The following is a 14,126-nucleotide window of genomic DNA, read 5'->3' on the forward strand; positions in this document are numbered from 1 at the left end:
GTTTTTTTTTTATGTTTCTTGGCAGTTCCCTCATAAGCGTTTAACCTGAAGAAAAGGTTAGTTTAGACTGGGAGAGATTGCATATAGGGCAGCCAGAACTGTAAAACTGTAGCTCTAAGCAAAACCGGATGAATAATTTGTGAATGTGTGTCACATGGCTTCTCGTTTTTCTCTAAGGTTAGGCCTAAAGCTGTGGCCTAGTAAAAAGCTAAAGACACCATCATCTCATCCGATTCCTGTATGTCTTGCCTGCAATAAAACACATGACATTCTGTTTTTGTCCAATTTGACACACTTTAGATTTTTTATTACTTTTACTTACGATTAATGTGTGAGAATCAGATTTTCTTAGATGCTAAGCAAAATGTCAATGTTTGAATTTATATAGGATGCATAATGAATGTAAAAAACAGAAAACAAATCGTCCTAGAATTTAAATTCCTCGCATGTGAGCCATTATTGAACTGAAAGTACCTTTTATTCCTAGTTGTACTTCCATGTTGATGTACCATTTTGACCTATTTCCTTCCCGAAGGAAGTCTTTTTTAGCATTCCAGACATTCTTCACATTTTCAGTATCTTCTCACCAAACAGAGAGACTGTCTTGTTCCACATTTGAACTGGGATGTTAATGCCATACATCACTACCACTGTACATAATACAGACTGTTTACAAAACACATTTAACAAATGATCTCCTATGTGAAGGGCACCATCAGTGGAAGTGAATGTACAGGTCACTAGGGCAAATGTCTGCAAATCAGTATAACCATGGTATCATGTCTGTCTTTTTACAGGTCAGTAAGGGAAGTGCAAATGTACTCTCAAAGTACTCTGTCTTACAGCAAAAGGAAGCCCAGAATCTAGAAGTCGTAGCATTCTGTGAAGACATTTCAAAGTGAGTTGTTTTTTTTGTTTTTGTTTTGTTTAAGGCATATTTTTTGTTGATTTGCCTGTTGAAAGAGATAACCTCAGTAAAAAAACAGGTCCTGCTACTACAGATGTGTTATAAATCTGATATCAGATGGTCCCAGGATACCTGAATCATCACTGTAATTATAGATTCTATAGGGGAAGCAAGGTTAATATTGCCTTGAGGGACTAATTTGGGAAATGCCTCAACCTCATTGTTTTCAACAAGCTAAACAAAGCTGAAATTAAGTGAAATGCAGGAAGCCTACAGCTGTATGTTACCCATGTAAAAATGAAATCTAATGCCATGTTTCATAATTATATCACACAAAGAGAGCACATACAAGAGGATTAGTAAAGGACCTAAGACCGAGTCTTGAGGTACACCATATTTACCTGTTTTAGGTCTTCATTTACACAAATTTTGTCCTTCCTTTTTGCAGACTGAGGTCAAAGTTCCCGCATAACGACCTGTCTTCCAATCCTGGCTATGTTCTCAGCCCTGTGATCACTCAGAGGGATGCAGGAGGAGACAATGGGGGCAGTGTGAAAGTATCCATTGAGATTTCTGATTCTCAACAGCCTGTAACTTTCACATGTGATGGTAAGTGTTTCTTTGACTGGGAATTTAGTAAAACATTTGATTTTTACAGAGGATGACTTGCTTTTATATGAAAATTTTTATGCTAACAGTTAAAGCTACACTGTGTGATATTTTCCCCCATCTAGCGGTGTAAAGGTATATGACCATCCAGTGAATATTAGTTTCTGTTCCTCTCAATTCTGATTTCGTTTTAACTCCTACGGTGGCGATTTAGTCCAAGATTAACATGCAATCCGCTCTTCACATGCGACACGGTGCCATTGAGTGTTAAAACGCGAAAGACGAAGCTTGAATTTATGGATATATCCCTCTTTGGCTAATGTACTTTCAAGATGGAGGGGCAACATGGCGACCGGCATTCGAACCCCTCACCCGTATGTATTTTCAGTGGCATATTATAAACTTACGAGAATACTTTATTACTTGAAAGAAGTAAATATACATTAATGAGCACATATATTTTTTAAAGAACTAAGTGTTTTTAGCTGAAAATAAACTAAAAAAGTTACACAGTGTAGCTTTAAGGTAATATAAGTGATAGGTTACCCAAAAATTAAAATTCAAAATCCACAGAAGAAAGCAAGTCATGGTTTTTGGAACATCATGAGAATGATAAAGCCTTGGTTATACTCCAGGTCGGAAGCGTACACGGACAGCACGGACGCGGACTACTTGTATTTATACTACAGAAAGTGTATGTTGGGGAACACTCAGCGGACGACGTGTTTCACACATGCACAGTAGATCAGCGTACACTTCCAATTTCACTCCAAGAATTATTGCACATCTGGCTGTCTTTATATTGTTTTAACAATGGTTTGTAGAGGTGCGGGTAGAGTCGGACAGCCTCTCTTCAAATTCGAAGTCCATGTTGTTTTTTGCAGCGCATGTGCAGTTGGTGCTTTTGTAGCCTAGTGACAAACAATGTCCGTAAAAAATGTCTAAAGAGCCTCTGATGACCCTCGCCCACTCGCGGACATGGAAAGTATAACACTAGCAAATGATGTGAATGATGACATAATTTTAATTTATTTAAACCAATAATGCAAACTCTGATGAATCATGTCACTGTTTGACAATAGTAAGCTGCTCTGAAACGTCTGCTATGAAGGAAGCTGACAAATGAAGAAGTCATGACAAAGCGCCAGAGAGCATTTCTTGGCTGCTGCGACACATTCCCTATTCACATAACTGTCATGGTGCGTCTGCTCAACAGATTGATACTTCAACCAGGGTTCCTGTGTTTTTAATTTTTCTGCTTGCATGTCACTAGCCAAGGTTTTACTGGCTTACCTATCTGTGATCCAAGCACAGAAAGTCCTTTTCATTGAGCTGTACTAGCCTTGGCTCAGTTCCCTGTGAAGCGCCTGTGTTCTGAAGACTGCCGGGCCTCGCTTTTTATGCAGAGTCTCTGGCCACCTCACTCCTGGCAGGAAATCAAGACTGGCCTTTTGTGTTGAAGAATTTTTCTGTGTTGTTACTGCCTGAGCCCCATAGCTCTTTTTGTCCTGGATAAATCCAGCATAGACTGTGGTCTTAGAAAAGGAAAAGGGGACAGCGTCTATCGGAACCTGAAGTTGCCTCACAGACAGCTAATGTTTGAGGAGTGGGCATGGTTATAACTAACCGGATGCTTATACTGTTCTAGCTAGATTCTCCTCAAGTTCACACTGTTCTTGCTTGTTTTTCCTTTGAACCAGTTTGTTGTGTTAGATCAAGAGATTGTTACAATATTCCTTCATTCTCTGAACAGTTGGCAAAAAGAGGTCATGTTTCACTTTCCTAATCCATACAGAGAAACCCATACAGCTAAATGATGTGCATACCATCTCTTTGCATGTCAAGGCTAACTGAAACTTCAAAGAGGATAAAGAGGTTTTTGAGGTTTTCCATGGTTTGTTTAAGTGGAGGAAAATGCTTAGCTGTGTGTAAGGTTAGTAAAGTTAGCAATTCCAGACATACTTGACATATAAGGCAAGGCAAATGAAACTGAGGAGGTGACTAGTGTTTGAATATGTGGAATATGAAGGCTTTTGCAGGATAAACTCAGATTAAGTGTCTCAGTTTTCTGATCCCTGGATCAGACCACCTCCCCTCACTTCTTCAAATGCAGATACATACCATTTGATAAATCTTTGAAGTAGAATAGTCTTTTTTTGTAATCTTTTTGTTTTGTTTTACAAATTCAGGAGTATTTGCTTCAGAATTGGATAGTATATGGATATATTCTGATTTTCTACTTTCTGCCTCACAGCTTTTTTCCATGGCTTCCTTATGGCCATAGAGTTCCCACCATTCCTGCCAACCGCACTCTCCTGAAATTCCAGCACCATGTGTGTTGCTGTAGTACCACGAAAAAAGGATGGCAGAGGAGAAATTTTACTGGCATCCCACAACCCTTGAAAGCAACCCCAAATCCACCACCAATTAGGCATGACCGTCAGACCTTTAGGCTTGGAAAAACAGGGCAGACATAAAGAGACCAGGTCAGGAAAGGCTGTCTTACTGTAATCCAGCCCTAGGCTTGATCATGAAGAGAGGATCATTCCAAGTAGGGGTGTGGGGCCTGTTATTGCTGCTGCCTGGGGTGACCATGAACAATATGTTGAGTGTCAGATTTTTGCTCTGATTTAGTGAAACTTCTCATACCAAAACCATTTCGCACCAATCTCTTAAAAGGGATTTCTATCATCCAAAAATAAACCTGAAGAGGTTCACCTTTATTTCTTGGGTCCTGGTCCAAAAGGCACCCTCAGCCCTTGCTGTCCACAGTTAACACTGTACTGCATAAACTGTACAGTAATAGTCCGCTGTGAAGTCCACACCAGTGCAAGCTTGGCAAAAGGATCCATTATATTGGCTCTGTCATTTTACATTTTTGTGAAAGACGACAACTGCAGGATGGTTTTCAATGTATTTTAAATGGACAGTTTCCTCACTCTCATTTATACCAAACCTTATGAGTTTCTTCTGTGCAACATAAAATATATTTTGAAGAACATTTTATCCATACATATCCATTTTATCCAATCAGTTGTGAGACACTGATTATCTGGTTCAGGTGTGTTTATTTGGGGTTGGAGCTAATCTCTGCAGGACAGTGGCGCTCCAGGACTGAGTTTGGAGACCCCTGGTCTAAACCATTGGCTCCTCAATCTGTGAGTCAAACCTCATAACTCCACTCGCCTCTATTTGTAATGTGCCATGCACAAATTTGAGATCTTTGCTTGTTTGTTTGCAATGCAAGGGTAAATAAAGCACTCTTGTTTGAGAGGTCTGATGTTTGAGTAAATACAGCATTTTCTTTACTCAAGAAACACTATGTCCATAAAGGCTAAAGGTTTTTTTGTATTTGAAGAGTGGAGGTTAGTCTTAGTCTGGTATTTGTCGTCATGTTGAAGTAAATGTAGTGTTTTAAATATCTTGTGCATAGCTTCATCTTTTGTATTGTGTGATCATGATTTTCAAACGAGAAGAAAACTGAGCGCCTATATAGCTAGCTACCTACATTACATTATGTCCTGTAATTAAAATGCAATGCGATGCACTGACTGCCTCAGATGTGGCTGTTTTGACTCATGCACGTGTCTGACCATGGCTATATATATATATTTAAAAAGAAAGAAACGTGAAGTGAAAGCAAACTGAAAATAGCAGCTCCAAAATAAAAAAAAATGATAGCGGGTTTCCGCCCGACAGCGACGATAGGCCTGCGCAAATTTGTTGTTTTATCAACACCAACAACATCATACCATGTTTCTACCTGACTTAAGCTCAAGTTTCACATTAAATGTGAGCACTACTTTTTATATAATGTCTAGTTTTTATATGCCAGTTGAAGCAATGCATGTTTGTGCAATTTTGTTGTATATTTATAAAGTGGTGTGTGCCATGGGATTTTTTTTTTTACTTTTCAAAACTGTGCCGTGGCAAATAAAGGTTGGGAAACACTGCATGAACAAACCCATTTCTTCAACTTCTCTGTCCATGTGTGGCTTTCTCCTTCATTTTTACCGTTTCTTTCCTCAGTGAGTTCTCCAGTAGAACTGCTCATAATGCAGGCTTTGTGTTGGGTCCATGATGACCTGAACCAGGTGGACATAAGCAGCTACGTTCTCAAGGTCTGCGGACAGGAGGAGGTTCTACAAAAGTGAGTCCTCCCTTATCGTTTCTCTTTCTTTTTTACTGGCATTCTATCATATTGCATACACAAGTCCCCTGCCAACATTCCTTGAAAACGAGGCTATTTTGCTTTTATTGTGCTAGAGAAATGTTTTCTTTTTACCCACACCATTGGAAGAGCTGACCCAGAAGTGCTAGGGAGGGTTTGTCTGTCCTAATAAGGAACAGAGGGAATGGGCAAAAACAAATCCCTTCCAAGCTCTGTGAATAATTGACTCTTTAATACCAGGCATCCTCCCCTGGTTACTGTGTGCGTCCCATTTTATTTCTGGGTTCATTGGAGAGTTTTAAAAGCCTTTACTGGTAGTTAGTTTCTTGTTATTTAATAGTTTCCCTCTCTTGTTCAATGCTGGCTGTCTTGTCCTTATTTGACCTTGGCAAGTTGATATGAGTGATTATAAAAAATAAAAAAAATTACCTTGCTTCCAAAAATGTTTTATTCTTTATTTTTGCTTTCCATTATGTTATATACAGTGCATCTAGAAAGTATTCACAGCACTTCACTTTTCCACATTTGATTGTGTTACAGCCTTATTCCAAAATGGATTAAATTAATTATTTTCCTACAAATTCTATAAACAATTCCCCATAATGACAACGTGAAAGAAGTTTGTTTGAAATCTTTGCAAATGTATTACAAATAAAAAAAAAGAAAAAAAAATCATGACACTCAATTGAGCTTAGGTGGATCTTGTTTCCACTGATCATCCTTAAGATGCTTCTACAACTTGATTGGAGTCCATTTGTGGTAAATTCAATAGATTGGATTATTTGGAAAGGCACACACCTGTCTATAAAAGGCCCCACAGTTAACAGTGCATGTCAGAGCACAAACCAAGCCGTGAAGTCCAAGGAATTGTCTGTAGACAGGATTGTATTGAGGCACAAATCTGGGGAAGGGTACAGAAACATTTGTTCAGCATTGAAGGTTGCAGTAAGCACAGTGGCCTCCATCATCCGTAAATGGAAGAAGTTTGGAACCACCAGGACTCTTCCTATTCCGCCCATCCAAACTTAGCAATTGGGGTAGAAGGGCCTTAGTCAGAGAGGTGACCAAGAAGAACAGAAGACTGGCCAGGCAGAAGCCACTCAGTAAAAGGCACATGACAGACAGCCTGAAATTTGTCAAAAGGCACCTGAACAACTCTCAGACCATGAGAAAATAAAATTCTCTGGTCTAATGAAACAAAGATTGAACTTTTTGGCCTGAATGGCAAGCGTCTTGTCTGCAGGAAACAAGGCACCGCTCATCACCTGGCCAATACCATCTCTACAGTGAAGCATGGTGGTGGCAGCATCATGCTGTGGGAATTTTTTTCAGCGGCAGGAACTGGGAGACTAGTCAGGATCAAGGGAAAGATGAATGCAGCAATGTACAGAGACGTCCTTGAGACAAGCAGAGACAATAAAGAGACAAACCTGCTCTGGAACTCTTCCAACAGGACAATGACCCTAAGCACAAAGCCAAGATAACAAAGGTGTGGCTACAGGACAACTCTGTCAATCTCCTTGAGTGGCCCAGTGAAAGCCCAGACTTGAACCGATTGACCATCTCTGTAGAGATCTGAAAATGACTGTGCAATGACGCTCCCCATCCAACCTGATGGAGCTTGAGAGGTCCTGCAAAGAAGAATGGGAGAAACTTGCCAAGCTTGTAGTATCATACTCAAAAAAAACTTGGCTGTAGTTTGTGTCAAAGGTGCTTCAACAAAGTATTGAGCAAAGGCTGTGAAGACTTGTGTACATGTGATTTTTCTTTTTCTTTCTTTTTCTCCCTTTCTTATTTTAAAAAATAAATTTGCAAAGATTTCAAACAAACATCTTTCACTTTGTCATTATGGGTATTGTTTGTAGAATTTTGAGGAAAATAATTAATTTAATCAATTTTGGAATAAGGCTGTAACAACACAATGTGAAAAGTCTGTGAATACTTTTTGTGAATTTTTTATGTTTTAACTACGTATTAATCTTGTATTTTTTGTCAAGTTTTGTTTTGTATAGTCACACTTATAATTAATGACGTCTCTTAGTTATGAAAAAAACGTAATCAATGAACATGTTTCTTTATAAATTTTGTTATTTTAATTAACCATTTGAGACTCAAGTAACATCATAACTAATGGGAAAAACAGTTTTGGTGCTTAAAACAACAGCAATGATTTGAAGTGTAATTATATTTGTAAGCTTTTAAATGTCTTTGTTGTCCATTTATTATGTGTGTATACATAGTTGAGATTACGCTGTTATTAATCGATTATTTTGGTTATTGATACTTTTGGCTCTGGCCCATGTCTAAAGCATCTTTAATATTATCTTCTAGTAAACACAGTCTGGGCAGTCATGAGTATGTGCAGAACTGCAGGAAGTGGGAAACCGAGATTAAACTACAGCTCCTTTTTCTTAACACAATGAGACGAGATCTGGCCCGAACGGTAAGACGCTTACAAAGGCTATGATAAATAAAGAAACAAGTTGTTTATTGCACTTCCATCTTCACAAGTTTCTCTATGTATGCTAACAGGCAGAAGATGACATCTCCTCCATTGACGTGGAGAAATACCTTGGCCTGGTGGAGAGGCCGTTTAAAGAGCCAGTCACAAGGTAGGAATGTGCTGCATCTTATCTGCTGCCCCTACTAAAGGCCAGGAAAGCCATGGGTGGCCTTTGAAGTCCCTGATTGTACTTGTTGATTTTCTTTCATTCCTTTGCATGTTTTTTCTACTGTAGAAAAGTTCTTGCTGAATACCTAGAAGGCTATCATAAGCAAGTCAATGTCTGCCTTCAAAATGAGGTAACTTGTTTCTTTTTAAACACAGCAAGCTAACACTGTATGAAAATAAAGTGTTTCAAATTATTTCAGTTTCTTGCTTTTGATCTCTCACTCTATTTCTCCCTCACTAGAGCACCCAGTATAAAACAGTGGACAGTGTGGTTCAGTCAGTTAAAAATCTGTGCTGTGCTCTGGATGAAGTTGAGACACCAGCCATCAGTGATGCCATCAAGAGGCTCAAACGCTCTGTCAACCTTCCCAGAACACGTTCTCCAGAGGTTAGAGAAGCTTCAGTTTAAAGGAGCGATGTACAACATTACAATTGTAGCTAATAGATAAGTGGCTGGATATTTACAATCCTGTACTCATTTGTGAAAAGTAAAATAAAAGACACTAAATACTACAATCACTCTAAATAATAACTGTAAATTTAGGCATTAGAACATTAAAATATATAGTAAGGCTGGACGATTATCTAAAATAATGTAAACCCAATTTCAGAACTTCTAACTGATGTATATTTTTCCCATTTGAATTGCCCCATCCAGTCAGCGAACCAAGCAGATGAAGCAACATAGAGGCAAACTCAAAAAGTCAGTAGACAGCGCTCGAGCCCCAAAGCGAGATCACTTTTGCTTGTCAATTTTGTATGTTGACTTTGTCAATTGTATGTGTTTAAAGACTTGCCAGTTTGAACATTCAAGCGATTTCAGACCATTCAAGAAAAAAAATTATGGAAAACATTGCACGCTCAGTGCTTGCAAGCTGTTTTCTGTGACGCAGAGAGCCGAGCCGCATCATTTCTCTGACAACGCCAGATCACTTTCACTTATTTCTTCACTAAACTTTGTCAATATTATGTTTTAAGGCTTGACAGTTTGAACATTCAAGTGATTTTTTAGACCATCGGATGTATCATTATATTGAAATAATATAAGACTTTGATTTTAAGTCGTATTGTCCAGCCCTAATATAAAGTATGAAAAATTGGATATTCATTTTAAAGTCCACTAAATATTCCATCTAATTGTGTTTAATTAAACTATTAGTGTGTATTTATTTATGTATTCATTTTATTTTTCACAATACCGACTAATACTGTTATTTTAAAAAATCAATAGCTGATATTGTGTATCCCTAATCTAAAGCACAACAATTTTAAGTCTTATTTAGTTGTTGTTTTGTGTTTGCATATACACTGTTTTGCAGGCTGGTGCCACAGGTTCAGCTTCTGCAGGTTCAGCTAATGGTAAGCCAAGCTCCTAAAAACATATCAATGTCCTTCTCATAAAAGGTGAAGTGTGTCATATTTTCAGCATTAAAATATTTTGTCCTAATATCTAATATGCAGTCATCTACGAGTAAGCACTTTTTGTTATTAATTTCCAACATAAAGTGTAAACACTATGACTGAGGTGCTATCAGAACCAAATTCAACTATCTTACTATAATATATTTATATTATATTATTATTATTATTATTATTAAACTTTGCTCTGTTTTTTTGAGTATTCTGACCAGCTTGGATGGTTCCCCAACATTGTGAACATTGACCAATAATGTAAATTTGAGAAGGGATCTTTTTATTTGGTTAATGATACACAGGGAGAGAAATGAATTTTAAAAGAGTTATTATTTTTGTACTTCAACGTGGTCACACAAGTGTTGCTGAAATTTCATATTTCACCTTTAAGGCTGCACATGCTAATTCTGCAAAACCTTCTTTTCGAAACTTTCGAAGACTTCCTTTTGGGAGCAAAACAATGCTTTTCCTCAGGATCAGGATGTTCTGTTTCTTGTTCACGTGCTATACTATCTTCCAGGTTGCGTAAGCCCAGTGGAGGAGAGTTTAACATCGCTCACAGACGCCGTGTATGAGCTCACCAAGCTCTACTTGCAGTCTTTCTGCCCAACGACTCCTGGTTTCACAATGGAAGAGCACATGGAGAAGGACCGGGACAGCAGAGAGGCCTCCGGCACCACAGAGCACCTGCAGTTCACTCTGTTTGCTGTTCATGGCATTCCTGCTTCCTGGGTTAGCAGGTGAGCTCTCGGTCCCCTTTAGTGCATGTAAGAGGAGTGTTTTTGACCCTGGTCTAAATATTAGCATGATGCTTGATTTCTGTTTTGGCGCATTCAGCCTCAAATTATAAATAACTACTAAATACTGTTTAATTCACTTCAGACTTATAATGACTCTGTATAAACACTCAAAGCCAAGGTAAACTTCTCAACTACTTTCAAAGCACTGCCTTAGTCCATATTCATTACACTGTTATTTCCTCCTAGATAATTTGAGTAATTTTGGCTCTGTGTTCTCTTGGAGCAATCAACCTCAGTGAATTATATCTAGACCATTTAAACATTTAACCCAACTTCTCAGAATCACATTATTCACATCCACTACAAATACATTTGTGCAACATTTTTTTGAACCGCTTAAGGTCGCATATAAAAAAGCTGTAAGGAATGAGGGTAGTGTCCTCTGATAATGAGTATTCTGAGGGCCGTGCTGATCTCCTATTACTGGGGCCTTGCAGTACTGCTAAAAATGTTTCCTCCTTTTGACATTTATTATATATTATTATGATAATACATTTGTTCTGAAATGGCTCAAAATTTCAAACATTTTATATTCTATTTCAAATAAATGCTGTTTTTTTATATTTTCTATTCAACAGAAAATCCTGAAACGCATCAGTTTCCACAAAATATTAATCACCACAACTGTTTTCAACATTGAAACACAATAAAAAAGATGCATTAAATTGGTCAAACGTGAAAGTAAAGACATTTATAATATTATGTTACAATTCATTTTTATTTTTCAAATAATACTGTTATTTATATTCATTATCAAGGAATCCTGAAAAAAAAAATTATCTCAGTTTTCACAAAAAAATATTAAGCAGCACAGCTGTTTTTAACATTGACGATAATAAGAAATGTAATAATAAGAAATGCATATTAGAATGATTTCTGAAGAAATTTGTGACTGAAGTCTGGAGTAATGATTAGCTTTGCCATTTCAAGAAATAAATGACATTTTAAAATGTATTAAAACAGTATATTAAATACTAATTATTTCCCCGTATTTTTATCCAAAAAATGCAGCCTTTGTGAGTATGACTTCTTTAAAAAAAAAAATACAAATCTTACAGACCCTAAAATTTTGGACAACAGTGTGTGTTTGCATGTGTGCATACAATTTCTTAGTCTTTCTTATAAAATTCATTTTAATACTAGTTTTTTTTAAAGTCTTTGGAGGGGGAAGAAGTGAATTAAAGGGCTTCAGGCCTTGCTGCGTAGCTTGCTTCATCTCTAGCTGGTTTATTTATCTCCTCTCCACTCCAACAGCAGCACTTATCTGCCATGGCCGAAATAGACTTGACTAGTGTTTTCCATACGAACAGTGTGAGCAGGCAGAGCTGGACAGAGCGCGAGGGGTGTGGTGTGTTTGGAGGCAATAGAGGGTCAAAGTTCTGCATTTTGGTCCTGTTCGCTTGAGGGAGAATTTTATTTGTTACTGATTTTTCCCTAGAGGATACTCTCTAGCACAGTGCTCCATCATGTAGCCTATTTATAGCAGTATGAAATATTTCCCCAGACCACACCAAAAGAGATTAAAAATATGCATCCTTGTGCCATCTATAGTCCTAAAAATATTTGAACTGAGGCACTCATTGGAAAGATATCTCAACCAAGTATTTGAATGAATATATACAAACCGTTATAAATTGCAAACCAAGCATAATCAAAAAATGGTTATAAATTCGATTTCAAACAATAATAGTGTGCAGTTTTATATTTATTTATATAATATTCAGTCAAATTATGCGGTCGCCAATTGATGAATAAAGGCCAATGTTTTCTTCCCTTTCCGTGCCGTAGAGTAATTTGTCCTTCCTGTTTTTCAGTTTTGAAAAATACTACCTGATGTGTGCACTGACCCACAACAACAGGAATCTCTTCAAGCCTGTCCAGTCCAAAAAAGTGGGAACATACAAGAGTTTCTTCTACCACATCAAATGGGATGAACTGTAAGTGTTAATGCCCCTTAAACATGCTGGCACGCTACTTCCTGCAATCTCTAGTATTAGAGGGAAATCATCAGGATTGCTGCCAGTTTCTGCTGTCGGTGACGACTTCCCCTGTTTCTTTAGGATAAACTTCCCTATTTCAGTGGCGCTGTTACCACTGGAGGCCATGCTGAGTCTTTCTCTGTTTGGGGTCCTCAATCAGAACGCGAACAACTCGCCGGATTCCAACAAGCAACGGAAGGGTCCAGAGCTTTTGGGAAAAGTGTCCATGCCTCTGTTTGATTTCAGGAGGCAAGTTATAAACAGTACCTCATATAAATTAGATTGACCTTTGAGAAAATGTTGTAGTATCAGGACTGGTTCATATTTGTTTAGGTGCAAATGCCAATTTCTTTGTAATAATTCAGTAATTAAATAAACAAACAAAATATATATATATATTTTCGTTATTCAATGCTTGTAATGCTAAAATTGATCCATAACGGCTTAACTGTTGATGACAGCAAAAGTACTTTATCAAAACACATCAGGTAACACTAGCTATGATAAAATGATAGATTTACTCTAAATAGTTTAATAATATTTTTTACGTGTCGCAACTCACAAAGTGGGAGAAACTGAAGCTTTCAACAAATTACAACCCTCTACGGACACACCGAAACTCGAGTCACCATAGGCTAGTGAGTCAATTACTCGCAATATTTTTTTTTTACATTAAAAAATGTGACAAAATTATAAACTAAATACAAAATATACAGTTCAAACACTATTAAAGTCAAGTAAACCATCTTTTATAAAATAATTAAATAATTAACTACAAGCAATAGTACAAATAAACACAATATAATTTTTTTTAGGTATCAGACGGTTAGGTAGATTAGGTATTGAAATGTAATAAAGTAATCAATGTTAAATAAACTTCATAGTCTTCACTGTATAAATTAAATATATGAGAGCATGAGAGCGCAATTCCAAAAAAAGAAAAGATAAGTGCACGTGTGGGAGAAAATGACAGAAAAAAAACTGATTCTTGTAAATATGGCACTAATATTTGACAGCACAATGTGTAAACTATATTGTGATGCCTATGCTGGGTTGATGGATTTGAGACTGCAATGAAAGTAATTTCAAATAAATTATAATTTTTAAAGTGTTGGCTTCGAAAGTTTGAGTTGGTTTTATTGTTTTTCAGGGTGCTGTCAAGAGGTAGTAAGCTTCTGAGTTTGTGGACGACATCTCAAGCCCTTCAGCCAGGAGCTGGAGGCAAGGGGAAGAATCTTGCTGAGAGGATCATACTGCAGGTTCGTTCATCTGTTCTCTCGAGTCAGTTGCTCTTCACTGACATTGATTGACACTTAAATATCATTGTCTGACCATGCACAGGTTGACTTCCCCAGTCCAGCGGTGGACGTGCTCTATGTTGGTCCTCAAGAGAACGACTGCCCAGACCCTCAATCCCGAGAGTCGCTCGATCCAGGCGATCGAAGTGAGATAGAAAAGCTGTGTGCACGAGCATCTGCTTTTGGGTACGTTTGCGTCCAAGAAACGACCTCATGGAATAAAGTAGATTTGCATTTCATGAAGGAAATACCAGTGCTTGCAGAAGAGTAATGGTGAG

General features: G+C 37.6%; 1 protein-coding gene across 2 annotated transcripts in view; it reads left to right on the forward strand.

Moving 5' to 3' along the window:
* pik3c2a (phosphatidylinositol-4-phosphate 3-kinase, catalytic subunit type 2 alpha) overlaps positions 1-14,126 on the forward strand; it is a 42,216-nt gene that overhangs the window by 13,367 nt on the left and 14,723 nt on the right. For both annotated transcript variants that reach the window (XM_067418996.1, XM_067418997.1), the window contains exons 3-15: positions 798-898; positions 1,356-1,516; positions 5,546-5,666; positions 8,019-8,130; positions 8,220-8,299; positions 8,426-8,489; positions 8,600-8,746; positions 9,678-9,717; positions 10,292-10,511; positions 12,386-12,508; positions 12,632-12,799; positions 13,701-13,809; positions 13,892-14,034. In XM_067418996.1, coding sequence (XP_067275097.1) covers positions 798-898; positions 1,356-1,516; positions 5,546-5,666; positions 8,019-8,130; positions 8,220-8,299; positions 8,426-8,489; positions 8,600-8,746; positions 9,678-9,717; positions 10,292-10,511; positions 12,386-12,508; positions 12,632-12,799; positions 13,701-13,809; positions 13,892-14,034 — 1,589 coding nt within the window. The remainder of the gene's footprint in view (positions 1-797; positions 899-1,355; positions 1,517-5,545; positions 5,667-8,018; positions 8,131-8,219; positions 8,300-8,425; positions 8,490-8,599; positions 8,747-9,677; positions 9,718-10,291; positions 10,512-12,385; positions 12,509-12,631; positions 12,800-13,700; positions 13,810-13,891; positions 14,035-14,126) is intronic.

The sequence above is a fragment of the Pseudorasbora parva genome, chromosome 16 (assembly GCF_024679245.1).
Source record: "Pseudorasbora parva isolate DD20220531a chromosome 16, ASM2467924v1, whole genome shotgun sequence".
NCBI classification, from domain to species: domain Eukaryota; kingdom Metazoa; phylum Chordata; class Actinopteri; order Cypriniformes; family Gobionidae; genus Pseudorasbora; species Pseudorasbora parva.